This window comes from Hyposmocoma kahamanoa, unplaced genomic scaffold, assembly GCF_003589595.1.
Source record: "Hyposmocoma kahamanoa isolate Upper Pololo Valley unplaced genomic scaffold, ASM358959v1 88, whole genome shotgun sequence".
NCBI classification, from domain to species: domain Eukaryota; kingdom Metazoa; phylum Arthropoda; class Insecta; order Lepidoptera; family Cosmopterigidae; genus Hyposmocoma; species Hyposmocoma kahamanoa.
This window is the reverse complement of record NW_020654466.1, coordinates 10,657,368-10,675,112: the sequence shown is the minus strand read 5'-3', so window position 1 is coordinate 10,675,112 and position 17,745 is coordinate 10,657,368. Positions and strand designations below refer to the sequence as shown.

General features: G+C 35.6%; 2 protein-coding genes across 2 annotated transcripts in view; one reads left to right on the top strand and one right to left on the bottom strand.

Annotated features, from left to right (window-relative positions):
• Window positions 1-1,922, top strand: part of LOC113235994 — a 4,353-nt gene extending 2,431 nt beyond the window's left edge. The window contains exon 4 of the mRNA XM_026471919.1: window positions 86-1,922. Within this exon, the coding sequence (XP_026327704.1) occupies window positions 86-150 (65 nt within the window). The 3' untranslated portion in view covers window positions 151-1,922. The remainder of the gene's footprint in view (window positions 1-85) is intronic.
• An 8,024-nt stretch (window positions 1,923-9,946) lies between these two features.
• On the bottom strand, window positions 9,947-14,108 carry LOC113235932. Its single transcript, XM_026471853.1, has 3 exons — window positions 13,983-14,108; window positions 12,809-12,945; window positions 9,947-10,680 (listed from the first exon to the last, which is right to left on the bottom strand). The coding sequence occupies exons 1-3, from the start codon at window positions 14,021-14,023 to the stop codon at window positions 9,947-9,949; spliced, it is 912 nt and encodes a 303-aa protein (XP_026327638.1). The 5' UTR covers window positions 14,024-14,108.
• Between the last annotated feature and the right edge of the window lie 3,637 nt (window positions 14,109-17,745).

Here is a 17,745-nt window from a genome sequence, read left to right as displayed (position 1 = left end):
CTACTCCTACTGCACCTACTCCTACTGCACCTACTCCTACTGCACCTACTCCTACTGACACTCTTACTAATTGGACCAAATTAAGTATGTTCAGAGGCAGACTGGTGGAAGATCGAAGTACAGAAGACAATGACCCACAAGAACAATTAGCTCAAAAGGTCGAAAGGCCTAAAAGAAAGAAGAATCCACGCGAAGAATATAAACGGACAACTTGGCTTTATAAGGATAATGCTGGTGTCAGCTTGTACACTCAAAAACAAAAACAGCCGAATCTCTATGGAAATCAACACTTGAGCAAAACGCAGTTTAAGCATCAACGTCTTTATTCCGAAAAACTTAGCAATAAATATAACGAACTGCAAAAATCGAAGTCATTGCTTTTATCTAAACTTGGACTAAACAGTTACTTATTAAACTAAAGACAGTGAGAATAAATACGCCACTTGAACAAGGAGCAATGCTTCATGTAAATGTGTATAGAACATAACGATGAACAGCTGTATTTAAGTGTTAGACTTATGATTTTAATTTAATTAATTGCGGTGGTAGCCTAGTGAGAGAGCGGTTGCTTCACAGTTGGCAGGTCTACGGTTCCTTCACAGTTGACAGGTCTACGGTTCCAATCCCTGTGGCGGCATGTAACAATGATTAACTGGCGGTGCGCGACTTGAATGTTACTAATACTAATAATTCGAATGGGCAAATCATTCGTCTTCGTCGAAACCAAGCATAATCATTTGACTCGAGTCGACTGATTACCGATAACGAATGCCCCTGACATTCGGTCGGGTGTACGAGTCGAATGACTATTATATTGGAACTACTCGAAACTCCGCCATGTCCATATCAAAATTTCCCTGTCCCCGTCACGTTTACATTATTAACTATAGGTCACAGAGGGCTGGGTGATCACGAACCTATGGATAAGTAATACTAATTAGTAATGAATGATCATTCAGATAATTCAAAAACGAAAATTACTTAGTAGGTTACTGATTTGTCATTCGAATGACAGGATTAGTAATAAGTAAAGAGGCGAATATCGAAATCATTCGCAATTACGCATCGCTATAACTAACTGACAAGTTACGTACATTTAGAAGCAATAGCTCTCGCTGACAGTGAACGAGAACATCGTGATGAAACCTGTATACCTAAGAAGGTCACAACCCCTGGAAAATGTGCGCAAAACCCAATCCATATAGGGCCAGAGCTACGCACTCTCCTCGGAGGAGGCCCTTGCTCAGAAGTGGGACGTATAATGGGTTGATGATCACTTTTAATTACGGAGTGCAACACGAGTTAGATTACCCGTAGTCTTACTGATAGAGCCACGGACACGAAAGTGATGCCTGTGGTACTACTAGCAGAACTACGATCAATGTTACTTGCCCGTTGTCCTACTGGTAGAACCACGAACAAAAAGATTGCCATTGTTAGTACCAGTAGAACAACACGGTAGGATCACGGGCTGCTCGATAAAAGCATTATTTTATAACACTCTTGGTACAATAAGGCCAAATTTGCAAAATGACAACTTTTCAGGGACGAGATTTAAACGCTCTACGAACGAAGTTAGTCGGTAACTTTTTTATGCTAAAAAGAACAAAGGAGAGTTTTATAACCCCAGTTTATATTATTTTTATGACTCATCGTATGGTCATATGTGGCTTTATTAAACTGTGAGTACGAATTCGAGCGATCTTGCATCACTTGGTAGTGACCGGACGAACAAGTCGTGCAGACCTTTAAGAATTAAAGTGCAAGGTGACTCGACTTACATGTCCGGTAGTGTAGCAACTTATAAAATTGATATAAAAGTTCTTAGTGTTACTTTTAAAGTATTCTTCTCTCTTTCTCGTCTTTTTTGAGTCTCTAATCCACTGCACAGTGTAAACCACAGAATACACAAAACAAACCAACCAGTTCAATATTTATTGTTATTATTTTATATTTGTATATTATTTGCCTTTTTCATATTTTATATTGTGATCTATATTTTGTATTAAGTTTATTTTGTTTTGTTTTTTCTTACTTTATTTTATTATGTCTTAAGTTTATTATTTTATGACACGTTTTAAATTGTTCTATTTTCGGGCATTGTTTTTGGCATTTTTTTATTTAATAAATATTTGAAAAAAAAAATGTTTTTTCTTTGTACTAATTATGATGGCATGAGAATTTTGGGCCTGCAATATCCATTCGAAAGTCAATATTGAGTAATCCACCCATTAATGAACGACCTTGCTCACATTGCAGGAACTGCACGGCACTGCGCATCAAATTACTGTTTTGTCTTCATATCACTTCACGGAAGGAATAAAAACGAGAACTTTTTGAAAATCTAATTATTTGCTCAAATTCTTGATCTGTACGGAGATATTATATAAACATGGTGTAAACACAGCGGTTCCTGCACAAATTAGTATTTGCGCAACGAAGAGCTATGCGAGTATGTTGAGGTAGAAAACTTAGTTTTATAGGTTTCATACAAGGAGGTGCTAAACTATAATTCAAGACCATGTTAAGCTAACAAAAGATCATAGTCACCGATTTCATTCGTGGAATGCGCCAAAACAATATACAGTACAACTATTGTAGAAGCGCTGCAGTAATTATTAGTTCACTAAGAGCGTGTGCGCACTACGTCCGATTCGTATCAAGGGTCTACTCTCGATCTCCGTCCGACCATCTGAAGCAGCTCACCCTATCGTGACACCCAAGGGTTATACCCGACATCCGTCCGAAACAATTACTGCCAAATAAGCAAGACTTGACCAAATGAAAAGTCGCGTGATGCGAATGAAGGTTCATACTGGATACTTGTCTTTTAATTTTGTCGAATATTACTTATTTAACAGTAATTGTGTCGGACGGATGTCGAACGGAGATCGAGAGTAGACCACAGGGATCTTGTTATCTCTAGGTGTACGAACGATAATTCGAATAGGACTTAGTGCACAAGCGACATCCGAAGTGGGTCGGAGTTTTCTAGATTTGTATAGTCTCGGATTCGGAGCGAATATCAATCGGATGCAGTGCCCAAACGCGCTTATTAAAAGCTAGTCCCTACCAGTTGTCCCCTTGGTGGGGACAAATGGACGTTTTCTCCACTCTTCCCTACCACACCGTCACTGGTTGGGATGAGTGGAATTTAATTTCTATTTATCCCACCCAACTGCTTATTAAAAAGTGCAGCCGAGAATAAAACTATGTCAATGAAAAGTATTTATTTTAAAACGTGGTATTTATTGCCCTTACCTGCTAAGGGCGCTCTCAAATTAACGCTGATAGAAGCGCTGCTGCGGTGGAGCGTCTGCGGCGCGTCTGTGGCGCAGTTGTCGCGCCGCCATGGAGTACACCCAAGTACCTTATTTACCTGACTCTCAATATGTTGATACTACGCAATTTGTAACTAGTGCTAAAGTCTTGTAAAAACATTTGTATGCATTGAATTCAAGTCTATTCCTGGCACAGTAGATTATAAATCTACTTAAAAAAGTCAACATCTGCTTGCCCTCGTATGACCTTAAGCTCCTTCATATCATCAGCAAAGAGCAAGCTTTCCGAGTGAATAAAAAAAAGAATCTTTGTCATTGATAATGATGATGAATAACAAGGGTCCCCTGCGGGAGACCTGACGGTACTGATGTCCATTGTTTATTGTAATGTAAATAAAAAATAACACGTTGCTCATAGCGTTCAAAGGAACACGTCATTAACACGTATGATTTAAATTCTCTTATGCCGTTGTAATAAAAACTTTCAAAGTGTCAAGCCTTGTGGGCTATTATCTATAGATTTCAACTTAAATATTTTAATTTACTCAGGGGTACACTGGGCTCCTACGCTGAGATGCACTTTTGTTAAAATTCTTCGTTGAAAATTGTACCTTACACAAAGTATTCCGTACATAGATATCGTTACCTTACATGTTTTGTACGTCATAAAGTAAGAGGTTAGACATCAGAAAATTTAGAATAACGCCATTGTAAATAAAAACTTTATTCAAAGTTTTCAAAAATCGCACAAAAATACGAATTTCTACTTTTATACAATTTCAAAGTGTAGAGGTGTAATAATAAAAAAGCTTGGCAATGTGCCACATCTTTCATGAATTTACAGTTACAATTAGGTGTAAAAAATAAAATAAGCAAACCTAGAACTTAAAAATACGATAGTTAAGACATCATTACGTACCTGTTTCTATAAATAAAGCTTTCACAATTATAAATTGTGAATTGTGAATTCATTCTTAAACGAGTTTTGTTAATTTTGATATTCATAAATTCTGCTTTAGACGATTTAAACACGAAAAATCCCAAAGCTTCGCCAAGAAGGAATGGTAACAAGTAGCATGCAATCTTGCATGGAAAAAACAGTATTGAACTGTAAGAAATATGTAAATAAATTAAATAAAATAAAAAAATAAAAACTATAAGAAAGATGTAAATAAATTTGCGAATATAATGTCCTTTTCCAGTCGAAGTACGAAACATAAGTTATCAACGCTAACGTTGTTTGCGTTATACCTATAAACTATACCTATTTCTATATAGATTTTAAGACTTTGGTGGTTATTCATTAAATGATTATCATTAATATCAGGTTTCTTACCACGGTATGACTTCTTTTTATTTTCCCGATATTTCGGAACGGTTGCACGCTCCATGGTCACGGGTTGACTGGACGGCGACAGATGACAGCTTTAAGAGCAGTACATATCTGTCTGCTCTTGCAGCGCAAGAGGGTAGGTATATTACTGATAATCATATACCTATTTCTGTCGCAAAGCAGTAATGTGACCATTGGTGCATTCCGATTTTGAAGGGTTTAGAGTGCTGGTGAAATTACAGACATACTATTATTCAACTTAATGTCTCAGGGTGACGGATGCAATAGCAGATCCCCGGTTACAAGTTCTTTCCAAAGCCAGACCATATCCTACTTAAATAAACAGACTTTATATAACATACGTAAGTTTACTAGGCAATATTTTGCATAATTACCTATCACGCATTGTTTCGTTTTTTGTGTGATTTATGTTAACAGTGCATGCAGTTGGTTGGGCTGTATGTGGCAAATATTTTTCTTTATTCCCTACTTTGACACGTGTACCTGTGATTTCTCAATATGTAAAATAATCTGTAGTAAATAATATTTCATTAATAATGTTTTAGTTTCAGCTCACTAAAACTTTAATAACCAATTTTTTGTGCTACTTGTGGAGATTTCTAGCACTGTCATATCTATTGATAAAAATTAGCTGTAAATATTTCAAACAATAAATAAATAATAATTTGAATATGACACTAATAATAATTGCCAGTTTAAACTGCTGCACTCAAGTTTATAATTTTAATAATGTTTTACGCATCCTACTGACATCGACTTCGTGGTTGTCACGAATGCCGCTCAAGACTTGTTTATTCCGACTTTGAAAAGAAAAATAATTTTATAAACATTATAATAGCAAAAAACATTACACGTGATTACTGTTTTGCAAGATTTTTTTGCCGCTGCTCTTAACCTAAGTATCTACAATTAAAACTCACAAGTTATTAATTGTGAATATGTCACCTTGTAGCGACATTAGAGGAGGCCTATAGCCAGCAGCAGACATATTTTCGCCTGAAATGATGATGATATGTATTAGTATAACATTATTTACTTAATAGTATGAACACATCGTGTGTACATTTGATATAATAAATTTATTCTTGTAATTATTTAGTAGCATTCAATTTCATTATTTTATTTTTATTTAGATTTTATTGCCGGTTCAGGAGCCAACTTTCAATATTCAAGAGTTAGCTGGAAGAAATCCTTTTATGGGATAAGCTCTCCTTTGTACAATAACGATTTATTTCTTTGTTATAAATTTGATTTTGTTGTACAATAAAGTGTTTACATACATACATACACGATAACGTCTCAAAATTCTTATCATTCCCGGTCGCGAATAATAGTGAAGCCACGTCATGTCACTCGTGATGTGTCTGGATCCATATAAGAGCGACAGAACAAGACTAAAAATCTTTCACCCTCCTTCTCACACGTAAATAAGTTACCACAAACGTCGCTGCTCTAAAAAGTTTTATCGAGAGTATAATATATAAAACAATAGAGTACGGTTCAACGACAAATAGGTGCAGCTTATATTAAACTAATCAAATTATCTATGCGTAGCTTATTAAGGTATAAAGGTATAAAGAGAGCAGAAAATAATAGATGAAAAGTACACAACATTTTTTTTCATTCCCTGCATAATTCAGTTCGAAATCAAAGTCATGTGGTTGATTTCTCGTACAAAAATATCTATAGTCCTATTAAAGGACATAGTCACTTTATACAAGAAAAAAAAAAAACAAAAGTGAGTTAGTATGGGCCAATCAATTTTGAACATACACAAAAAGAAACTACGTCTTTAGGGTGGCATTTTTCAGCTTTCGAATCTCGAAAGAATACTAAATTTACTTAGCGCTGTACAACTGCAGTTTCGCAGACTATACGCTACGAAAATCTCTAAGATGACTAAAACGAGCCCTTATTACTTGCAGTTTACTGTCAAGGAAGCTCTTTAAAATGTTTCTTTGTAAGGTTATACAAATAGACCCCCAACCACACTCCGAGGACTAAAGGAGCAAGACAGCAAATCAACTTGACTAACACACTGAAAAAGAAAACAACAATTTACTGTCGGTGTTGTTTTTACAAATACTAAATAATCAAAAACAAACCTTACCACATAGTACTATAAGAATTTATTACGCTCGATTATGTTGACGTCATTCATTGATCTGATTTATCGACAACACTGAAGACTTAACTTCATTTCTTCATCTAAATACACAAAAAAATGTGGTCTGGTATTTTACTAGTTCACAGCAGGTTTCCATCACAGATTAAAAACACTTGTTATGTTAAAAATAGAGTATTTCTGTGATTTGTGTTGTATTACTTCATTGGCAAATTTTATTAATATTATTCTTTATCTTCTTCTTCTTTTAAATGTTATGGCTCCATCGAAATAATCAATGATTTTGCCAATGTCAAGTAAAAACAACTATGTACGGTAGTTTAATATTATTATAAAAATTATACAAAAAATATGGCGATTGCGCCAATGTCCTGTGAATTCATTATTCTTTATATTATCTTTATATACATATAATGACGGCCAATTGGTAAATTTTGCTCATCGACGTAAGCAAAAAATATTGTCACTGTCAAAACATGACAAAGTTTGGCTGCCTCATCGAAAAAGTCTGGTAAACCATCTGCGTTGCTATTCTATATTAGGTTTTCGCAAATACTTGATAAAACGTTAACAAATAGTAACGGTAGAGCTCTTTATGAAAGAATTCGTCCAGGGAACCTTACCAATTTCTGCCGCCAAGCAGTAATGTGAGCATTATTGCATTCCGGGTTTGAAGGATGGACTTTTCAACTTATATCCTGGGTGACGAGCGCAGTGATAGTGCCCCTTAGATCTTTGCAATTTAAAGGCCCGAGTGACACTGCAATTGTTATAGACATTCGCGAAGCTTACCGCCATGCGCACGATTTGTTCGTCCCGTCACTTGGTAACATGAAAAACTATTCTTACTTAAAAACCTTAAAAAATAGGTCATTCTATGGTTATTCTCATTATTATACAATGATCTTATTTATAATAGCTTTCATTTCGTTTCTTTTCGTAGACATTGACCATATCTCATTCAGTGTCGTCTGCTCGTTTGCCTGCTACTTTACATTAAATTACATACTCAAGAGAAAACTCACAATTTAATCTCATAAATACTGCACAACCTATAAAATTACTTCTATACCCATACATAAGGCTCAATTTGTATTGCGACGGAACGGAGTTGAAGCGAAATTTTGTAACATAGCATAATGAACTTTATGATCAATTGTGCAACGTACAAACTAGAAACAAGCCAAAATCTTCCGCGAAAGATTTTGGTCGTTGCATTATGCTATGTTACAAAATTTCACTTCCATTCAGTTCCGCCACAATATAAATTGAGCCTGTGTATTATATACACTGTCTCCGTGGCCGAACAGTTATCATGCTGGACTGCCACGCAAGAGGTCTCGGGTTCGATTCTCGAGTCGGGAGAAATGTTTGTATGGCCTACATTTATTTCTCTCGTGAGTTGGGCGTAATTTGTGGTTCTCTATGTGTGTGTCCATGGCACTCACGACAAAGGGTCATGTTATTGAAAAAAAACTTTGCAGGCAGCAGACCTGACGGCATTTATTCAATTATTTGATCCAAACCTGAAAACCCCATAATAAAATAATTCTGCTAAACTTACCAAAAGTATTCAAATACGTTAATGTATTTAAGGACAAATTAAACATTCATTAAGAAATTTATTACTCCAGAACATTTTCATTTAAAAACAATCTTTTCCTTTGACATCGCTGCATTGGTTAGAGTCGTCTATAGTGCCATTTAAACATTGACAATTAACAAACTTGGCAAACTTTAAGTTAGATTAAGGTTTTATGTTAGGATCGTAGAAAATAATTTCATCTCCTCGGTTAATTATCAATATCCTGGAACAATGCATCTGTAGAATGATGTCGAAGTGCGTGCTGCATAGCGCCTGTAAATGGAGGCAAGAACAGCTGTGTTCCAGCAACTAATCGAGGGTTTATAAGATGTTCAATTCGCGTTAAGGTCGTCATTAACTTACGCCGTTGTCCTCTGCTGCCGCAACTGCCGTCTCGTATCTATTTTGTACGTTACACAATTGACAAAGTTTGTTATGCTATATACAAATAAATTCGTTCCTTTTCCGTTCCGCAGCAATGTAAATTGAGCCTGGAGTCTTGAAGTATAACAACGACAGTTTAAAAAACTTTTAGAAAAATTAAATTGTTTAAAAGAAAAATTTTCATTAAGCACTATTTTGGCGCTGCCCACTTGTACGTTTTGTATTTCAAAGTATCATCATGTCAGCCGGAAGATGACCACTGCTGAACATAGGCCTCCAAAACTTCAATGTAAACTGTACGGAATCCGATTTAAAGCTCACTTTTCAATGTTTTGTTATACCGTAGTCGAATAGTGTTATTGCTTGAGTGGACGGACATACAAACTTAACAACACTACCGAGGAGTGATCAGCTTCAGTAATGCCATGACACTGTACAAAGTGGCAGCGCTTTAGTTAGTACGTTTAATAATACAGAATATTGACACTGATGCGGTGTCTATAACGCTACGTGGCTGTTTGCCATACACTGTGTACTCGAAATTCACTTTCTCTATACACAATTATTATATTAAAAAACTGTTCAAAGGGGTCTACTCTTCGTCCAACATCTGTCCGAAAAAATTACTGTCAAATTAGTAATACTCGAGAAAATTAAAATACAATGTCAAGTATGAAGCTTCATTCTCATCATGCGTGTTTTAATTTACTCAAGTATTACTTATTTGACAATAGGAAATGAAACTATTTTTCCGGATTTATATCGCGTATATTTGTTTTTTCAAACAAACCGACGTTTCAGGCCCTTTACAGGTCCCATTGTCACGGTTGACTGATGTTAAATCCGCAAAAATAGTTTCATTTCCTATGTGTAACAATCGCGAAAACCTAAGAACTCGATATTTGACAATAATTGAGTACAGGGCCCGGCCGGGGGAGGGGGGGGCAGAAAGGAAAGGTACCCCCCCCCCCCCCCCGCACGACGTACCATTCCTTTCACATGAAAGGGCAATAATCGGCGAGTACCCTTCGTCGATTAACAAATACGGTTAGGAGATCACTACTATGCACTTTTATGCACTGTAAGAACTTGTTTATAAAGAAAACAGCTTGAAAAATATATTTCGCTACGTTTATAAATGGATCTAAGCGTCTAAGCACATAATTGTCTTCTAAAATAAATTAATGTCTAAAAGCATAAATATTTAATACAATTATTTAAACTAATATTTGCAAAGAATAATTACGGTTTTCAGCTCTCAGTTGCGATAACACTGCCATTAAATCTAATCCACTTATTGTTAACATTTTCTTGTTGTCTGTAATCTTAAAATCACTATTTTTAGAAGTTACTGTTACTGCTACATTATTATTATATTCAGTATCCTCGTGCGCTGGCAATTTTTCTGTAGTCTTTAGTTTCAAATATTTCAAATATGTCGAATTATAACCGTTTTCAGAAGGTCGGATTGGATATAATGTCATTCCATGTTTTCCCAAAGTATTTGTTTCATAGTCGTTACTTTGTAAAAATTCTAACATCTTTGAGTCAATTTCATCATATTGTTTAAATCGTGCCACCATATTATCCTTATTCTTCATGTTGGTTGTTTGTAGTTGAAGATTCTTTTGATTTTCATTACTTGTGTTAGTTAATTTTATATTAACTTGTCTATTTTGAGCGTATTGTTTTCGAGTGTTATATTCAATGTCATCAATATTCTCAGTATCTACAATTGTTGCGCTTGCAGCAACACGGTCTGCGCTAACTTCGTGGTTCCATGGGTTTTCCAAAGAAGGACCTCGTGTTAACCCTGATCGGTCACTACTAAAATATCGTTGGCGTTTTTGCACCCCTCCTGTCGTTGTTTTGCGTGTTCTATGCCTTGGAAATAGTGTGATATTGTGATGCTTACCATATCCTGGATACTGTGGTCGATCTTGTGTAAGTGCTGAAATCAATAAAAAATTTATTAATATTCATATATTTTTCACTTCACTTATGAGAACCAAAATAAAAACAATTTTTTTTTTTCTATACGGTGGTTCAGACCAAACAACTGAATAATGAAATACTTGTGTCAGCAGCCTCTAACTCAAACACACATTTAATAGAACTAAATTTAAACAAAGACAAAAAATAAAGGTGGCTGGCCTTGCTGCCCCGTCTCAAATGTACACCCTGTATATATATTATGATACCAAGAGACGGGACGACCAAGTGGTGGGCCTGGTGGTAACCGACACTCCTGTCAATAACAGTTGCAGTACCACACAGAGCTTTAAAACGTAAAGAACTCAGGGTGCTGCCCCTGGGCTCGTCACCCTGAGACTAATTTGACAAGTCCCATGTGCCTGTAATTTTAATTAGACATAATTACTTATATTTTTACCCACACACACTCATAGCTCCGCACTAGGGATAACCTGGGTCGCGGGTGCCATGGACACATACATAGACAACGACAAATTACACCCAAACCAGAGAACAAATAAGTAACGAGAACGGGCACTCTCCGCCCCTCCCTAGCTTTAGATACCGCGCCACGTCCCGCACATTGACTCAACGAGAACAAGGCTGTCGGCGAGCCGTTTTCGCTCTGAGGCGGCTTTGATATTTGAATATAGTTTTCATTTATTCTTTACGGAATTTGTACGTTAATTTATAACATCATTTTACGTTACTATTTATAATGGTCGTGAATTGTGCTGTGCACAGCTGTTTATAATCATCTAAACGGGATAAAGATGAAACGAAGTAAGTAAAAAATCTTATGTCTGAGACTCATTCAGTTATTGTTTTCTTTAGTGCTGAGTAATATATAATACAGATTTATTATATCAATATAATAAGACGCCATAACTTGTGAGCTAGACAACGGTTCTCGAATTTTCAACTTGTGTTGCCGATAAATATTACGTAGTGAATATACCTAAATATTAATTAGGTAATGTTAAATTTGGACACGCAGTTTCAAATACCTTGGTTACTTTATTTAAAGGTACCTGTCCAAAATATAACATTGTAAGTACTTTTAATATATTTTTTAAATAAATCTTCAATATTATTCTAGTTAGTGAATTAATGGAAAATATAATATTATATCGATATAAATAAGTAATGAACATGTGTAATTATAAGAATTCCATAAATAGAATACTTAATAGATAACAGATTCGCGTTGGAATTTTCGCTATGTTAATAGTACGACCAAGTGATGGGTAACCCTGCCACTTCACGCACACATTTGCGCGTGTGAAGATAGCGCCTTGCTGTATGGGGTGTCCGGGGTGTGCCCAGACTCACAAGATAAATAAATGTAGGCCATACAAATATTTCTCCAGTAAAGTAAGTCACTAAAGCAGTTGTGTTATGGAAATCCGAAACAACGATACCACAAATACCCAGACCCGAGACAATATGGAACAGTTAGTTTTTCTACATTGACCCGACCGGGACCTCAGAGGTAGCGACAACATGAAAACCGGTGTGCAGCCACTCGACCACTGAGGTCGTCAAACTCATAACAAATCATAGAGTATATAACCAGAAATAGAGACGAAATAAGGGCCATATATTTCTGGTAACACATTAGCGATACAGCTCTTCTAAATATCAACTCTCGTTTGCACTGAAATATAGACAGGCCAACTACTGAGGTGGGTGCACGTCTCCGTATATTCCAAAAAATATTCTGTATTTATTGTAACAAAAATAATATCTCTAACAATGCCGTGCTGTTCTATTCGTGGTGTGGGAAAAACAGCAAAACATCTAATTACAAAACAAACGGAATCACATTTCATCGGTAATTAAATAATAAATATGTAAGTTTGCAAATTTCGTCCATTATAGCAAAGCTAAAGTTCGATTGAGAGTCGATTTGAAGTGAAACAGTTGAAACAATTGACGACACCCGTCAATTGTTTCGAACTCGGGCTAGCCAATCGGAGCGCAGTTGTCACAGTAATGATATGGCAGAATGGTTTTCGAACAAATTAAATGACATTTCGTCTCTATTTCTGGTTATATACTCGATGTAACAAATATATGGATTAAACAACGTCAAATTGTCTTACAATATCTTGTTTTAGTTTTGTTCTTGTTACCCACGTAGCAATAGTTGTAGCCAAGACCGATTCCTACAAGTAGCATGGCCAAGAGAGTAACGACTAGACACAAAATCAGGAGTAAGGCAGACAAGCACATAGAAAACCTGTAAATAGAAAGAAACGAATTATGTAGCTCAGTTGGTAAAAGCGGTGGCCACTGTGTGGCAACAGATGCTGATTCGTGTCTTTTTTCGAGAGTTTTTCTTGTGTGTTCGATCTTTGTATTAATAATAATAAAAACCTAGTTATTTTTGCAACTCTACACTCAGGGCGCATTTATTTGCACGAATTTCGTCCCACTCAGGCCGCGCGGCCGTCGCGGTGAGACCGCGTGCACGTGTTCAGAGACTGTTATGGCAAATTACGCTCTAATTATTTAGCTTTTCGTTTTAACTTAAATGAGCGTCCGGGGCGCGGGCGAGTCTGGCTTGTCTTTGGTCTACGCGGCGGCCGCGCGGCGTCTTGCCGGTAGTCCTGTCGGCAGAACTGTACAACAGAACTAGTGAGAATAGAATTCAGATTCGCCATTAACGAACTGGGCGGTTACCGCGCGGCGGCCGCGCGATAACTTTCGCGTCGTGTAACTGGGCGCTCAATCGGCGGTTTTCAAGATCGAGACTTTTAATGACAAAAATATTTCTAATAGCTACTAAGTTACTGTCACTAATAAGTAGCTGTATTTTAAATTCAGGACCAATGGTTATACTAATATATATCCAGATATCAAACTATTGCCACTAGGCACAAATATATAAATAATAAAAAGACTTTTGTATCTGCTTGTAACTACAATCGTACTGGGAATAAACACGAAAGCCTGAAAATTTACGTGGTTTATTTATTATACTAAGGGAACATTCAAACTAGACGCTTTTAGAAGCGCTTTTTTAATACAATATTTAGAAGCGCGGTTGCGTGCCACTGTCGTGATTGCCACAGTGCCACTTTTGCAGTCACATTAGTAACCTAAAAATTACTGTAACGCTGCAAACGCGCGGCTGCCGCAGCACAGTCGCGTCAACGCTTCTACAAACGTCTAATTTGAAGGCGCCCTTAGTTTATCAATAAGATAAACATATAATGTAATTGAACACAAATAAAATAAGCGTACTTATACCAAAAAACATTGTAAAAGAATTACTTTTCTGAGAAATATAAGAAATGGGAGAACAAACCACCCATATTACTACTAAGGATAAAATCACTATGTTTTGTAATAACAGAACCTGAGATAACTCAAATGTAATAATATTATTTCTTTAGTGGCAATAATAATACTACACAATAAAATGCAATTAATAAAAGTCAATACGATCATACTCTTATTTTTTTTCCATCCGTCATACTCTCATCTATGAATACATATGGTAACATTTTTCATCGTCTTCATTTTTTCGGCTCCTGTTGGATAACGTTTGCTTCAGCGACAATTTTTTTTTTCTCTGTATAATAATGCGTATTCGTATTTAGGATCTAAAGTGGCTCAAAGGAAAATCGTTATCGTTACCCTCTTGCTGAAAATAGAGACCAGGCTAATACTTTGCATGTAATAGTGGCTTGTAGAGATTTTAAAATTAATATAGTACTGTCCCTTACATTTTCAAAGCAGATATTGAGACAGCATGTTATTAATAGAGCATTCAAGTTATTGGACATTTGTTCAAATCTTTCATTTCGTCGTCTGTATGTAATGGTGTTTTGGAAATTGCGGTATAGTCAAATATTAAATGATTGAGATTATTTTCTAGATTTTTTTGTTATTAGATTGACCAAAGGATTCATGATTTTGTCATTGTGGATAACGAGATGAAAGATGATAAAAACTTACGATTTCTATGTTACTAGTTTCGTTCGTGTAATTAAGTTATTGTATCTCTTATGGGGTCAATGAGTAACAAGTTCCCAAACCTTTTCGTTTCAAATGTTAGAGGGTAGAATGTATTATACGAGTCAATGATGATTAAAACTGATGTGAATTTAACAACTAAAGTTCTAGTCACTATTAATCATACGAATTACACTGAAGAAAACCCTTTTCACTGATTATTCACAGACACTGGCGATGATCGCCATAATTTAAATATTATTCTTCTAAAACTGATACTGACACAGGTCTAGTGGCCGCTTTATATGAAATAATAATAACTGTTTTCACAATACTTGCAATGGGGTGTAAATACCGAGTCACGAGTGTCTTCATTAAAGGTGTACACGAACTGCATAGCACTTGCAAAATAGCAATTGATTAGCAGTCGGCGTGCAGTTTGGCCGATTGCATCATTCACGAGATGCTAGAGCAACTGCACTAGCAGTTAGTCACGATTCAATCGCATGCAAGCCCAACTACGTGACGACGCACTGAGTTAAGAATTGTTGTTGTTACACTGCGTAAAGAGATGTAATGGACTATAAAAAGTTATGTTACCGACCTATACAAGCCGTAAAACATGACATGTGTCCTTATCTTTAGTAATAGCGTAATCAAATTGTAACAGTAAATCAATAATGCTTAGAGTTATACTCGTATATTGTGTTTTATTTACCTTTGAAACGATATGAAGGAATAAACTATTTAAATTTAATTAGCATGGACATAATTGCAGGGATCAATTGAACGCAAAAATCGTTGATTTTTTTCGTGTTTTGTAATATCTTTTTACTATAAACTAAAATATATATATCGCTATTGAGAGTATATAAAATTATAAAAATCGCGGAGATTTTGTTCTCAAGCTATAATGCAGTTAACCACCATTGTCAGCTTGTACTTGCTGTTTACGTTTTTACCACGAGATTCCGGAGTATATGTACATTAAGATTAAGTTTAAAACCTACATGAAAAGTATTTTAATTGAAAAATCATACTACAAAATTGAAGGCTACGTGTTATTTCTCGATAAAGATGAGTGGAAAAATGACATAACTCTAAATTCCACATAAATTTGATTGAAAGTGTATTTATCCAATTCTTAGGTTTTCGCGGTTGTTACACATAAGAAATGAAACTATTTTTTCGAATTCAAATAGCGTATATTTGTTTTTTCTTTTTTTAAATAAACCAACGTCTATTTGAAAAAAATTAAAACGTCTCATAGTCACGCCTGACTGAGATGGTAAAGTTTTCAACCAGTTATGCCCAATATTAATGCAAATCACCCTATTTTTCACTATCATTACAATAGTTATTTGTTATGCAAGGCTTGTTTGACGCGAGTGCTTGTAATGAAACCTGATCAAGTGAAGGAGTCTAAAATTGAACCATGAGTGAAGGGAGTGGTTCAAAAATAGAATCATGAGTGTAGCAAGGGTTTCAAGGCATGAGACGCAAAACAACGTTGCTGCCGAACGAAACACTCAACTTTTTACCTCACTATAGCGAGGAAAATGTTAGATGAAAGAAAAACAGTTGAATCAGAATCATCAGTTTAGTTCTTCGACGAATTATAATAATCTCAGTACAGAGTACTAAAAAAACCGACCTCAAAAGTACGCGGAATTACATCTATTTGCTAAGTTTTATTGCAATATCACCTAGTTCGCCACTATACAGGACTTGACACTGGAGATAATAAAAATCGGTTCTCACTACTCAAAGTATATCGAGAGAAAAACGCCTTGAATTGGAGAAATAGCAAAATCAACCATTAAAGTAATTGCTCCTAAATTAAAGTTAGGCGCTATTTATAAAAATGAATCTTCATACGTGAACAGCTACCCTTCGAGGTGGATGATTTTCTTCAAAATGAAATGGGACCACTATAGAAGTACCCCCTTTCCAACAAAAAAAGAATCATGAAATTCGGTTCACAAATACCGGAGTTATCGCGTGACATATACAAAAAAAACATACAGTCGAATTGAGAACCTCCTCCTTTTTTGAAGTCGGTAAAAATAATTTAATAATAATAAATATTTAAAAAATTAAAAATAACAATTTTTTCATAGAAAGAAAAAGTTAGGCGCACCACAATCTATCGTCAAGTTCAAATTTCAAAAACTTTTTCCACGACATCTATGGGAAATCTATGAAAGATTTATCACCCAGTTAGTACCTTTACAGCTACCAGTCCTGGCGAGAGATGTCGCTATTCATTGTATTAATTACATTTTTATTGAATTGATATTCAATTATTTTTTGTGAAATTACTCTACTAGTTTGTTATAATTATTAATACAAAGATCGAACACTCAGAAAAAATTCCTTCGATCCGGTCGGATTCGAACCGACGTCTTCTTGCATACCGACATCACTCGCCAGGACTGGTAGCTGTAAAGGTACTAACTGGGTGATAAATCTTTCATAGATTTCTCATAGATGTCGCTACGACTAAAAAGTCGTTGATATATCATATCAGTTTAAAAAAAATTAGTTGTCGTTGTCAATTTAATGTCAATAATGTACTTTTTTCACTTTTTTCCATCCTCTAAGACAATGTACGACAAATCGCGTAGTTGAATGTGTCATTGGTTTTTTTTTAATCGAAAGAATAAGGTAGGTGCACCACAGTCCATCGTTAAGTTCGAATTTCATAAACCTTTTCCGCTTTTCCCAAAAAAACTCTTTTGTACGCAGATTTCTAATGAGAAAAAAGCCTTTCCGAGCTAGTAAGGTGTAAAAGACATTAATTAAATTCCTTATTTTCAATTTTGCAAAGAAACATTTCAATTTACGCTACACATGTCTTACAAATTAGTCTTATGTCGGTTTGGGATTTTTAATCAGAGAAAAAGGGTACCAAACTGGTCAAAAAATCGTCTCTGTTGAAATTACAATGTTTTTTTTTAATTTCAATGGCCTCTCCCAGCATTCAGGCTAGATAACGGACTTCTTTTGCAAGGACGTGGGGTTTGCCGAACTTAGTGGAGTGTGTAGATTTATCCATGACATGCTCACAAACTGTAGA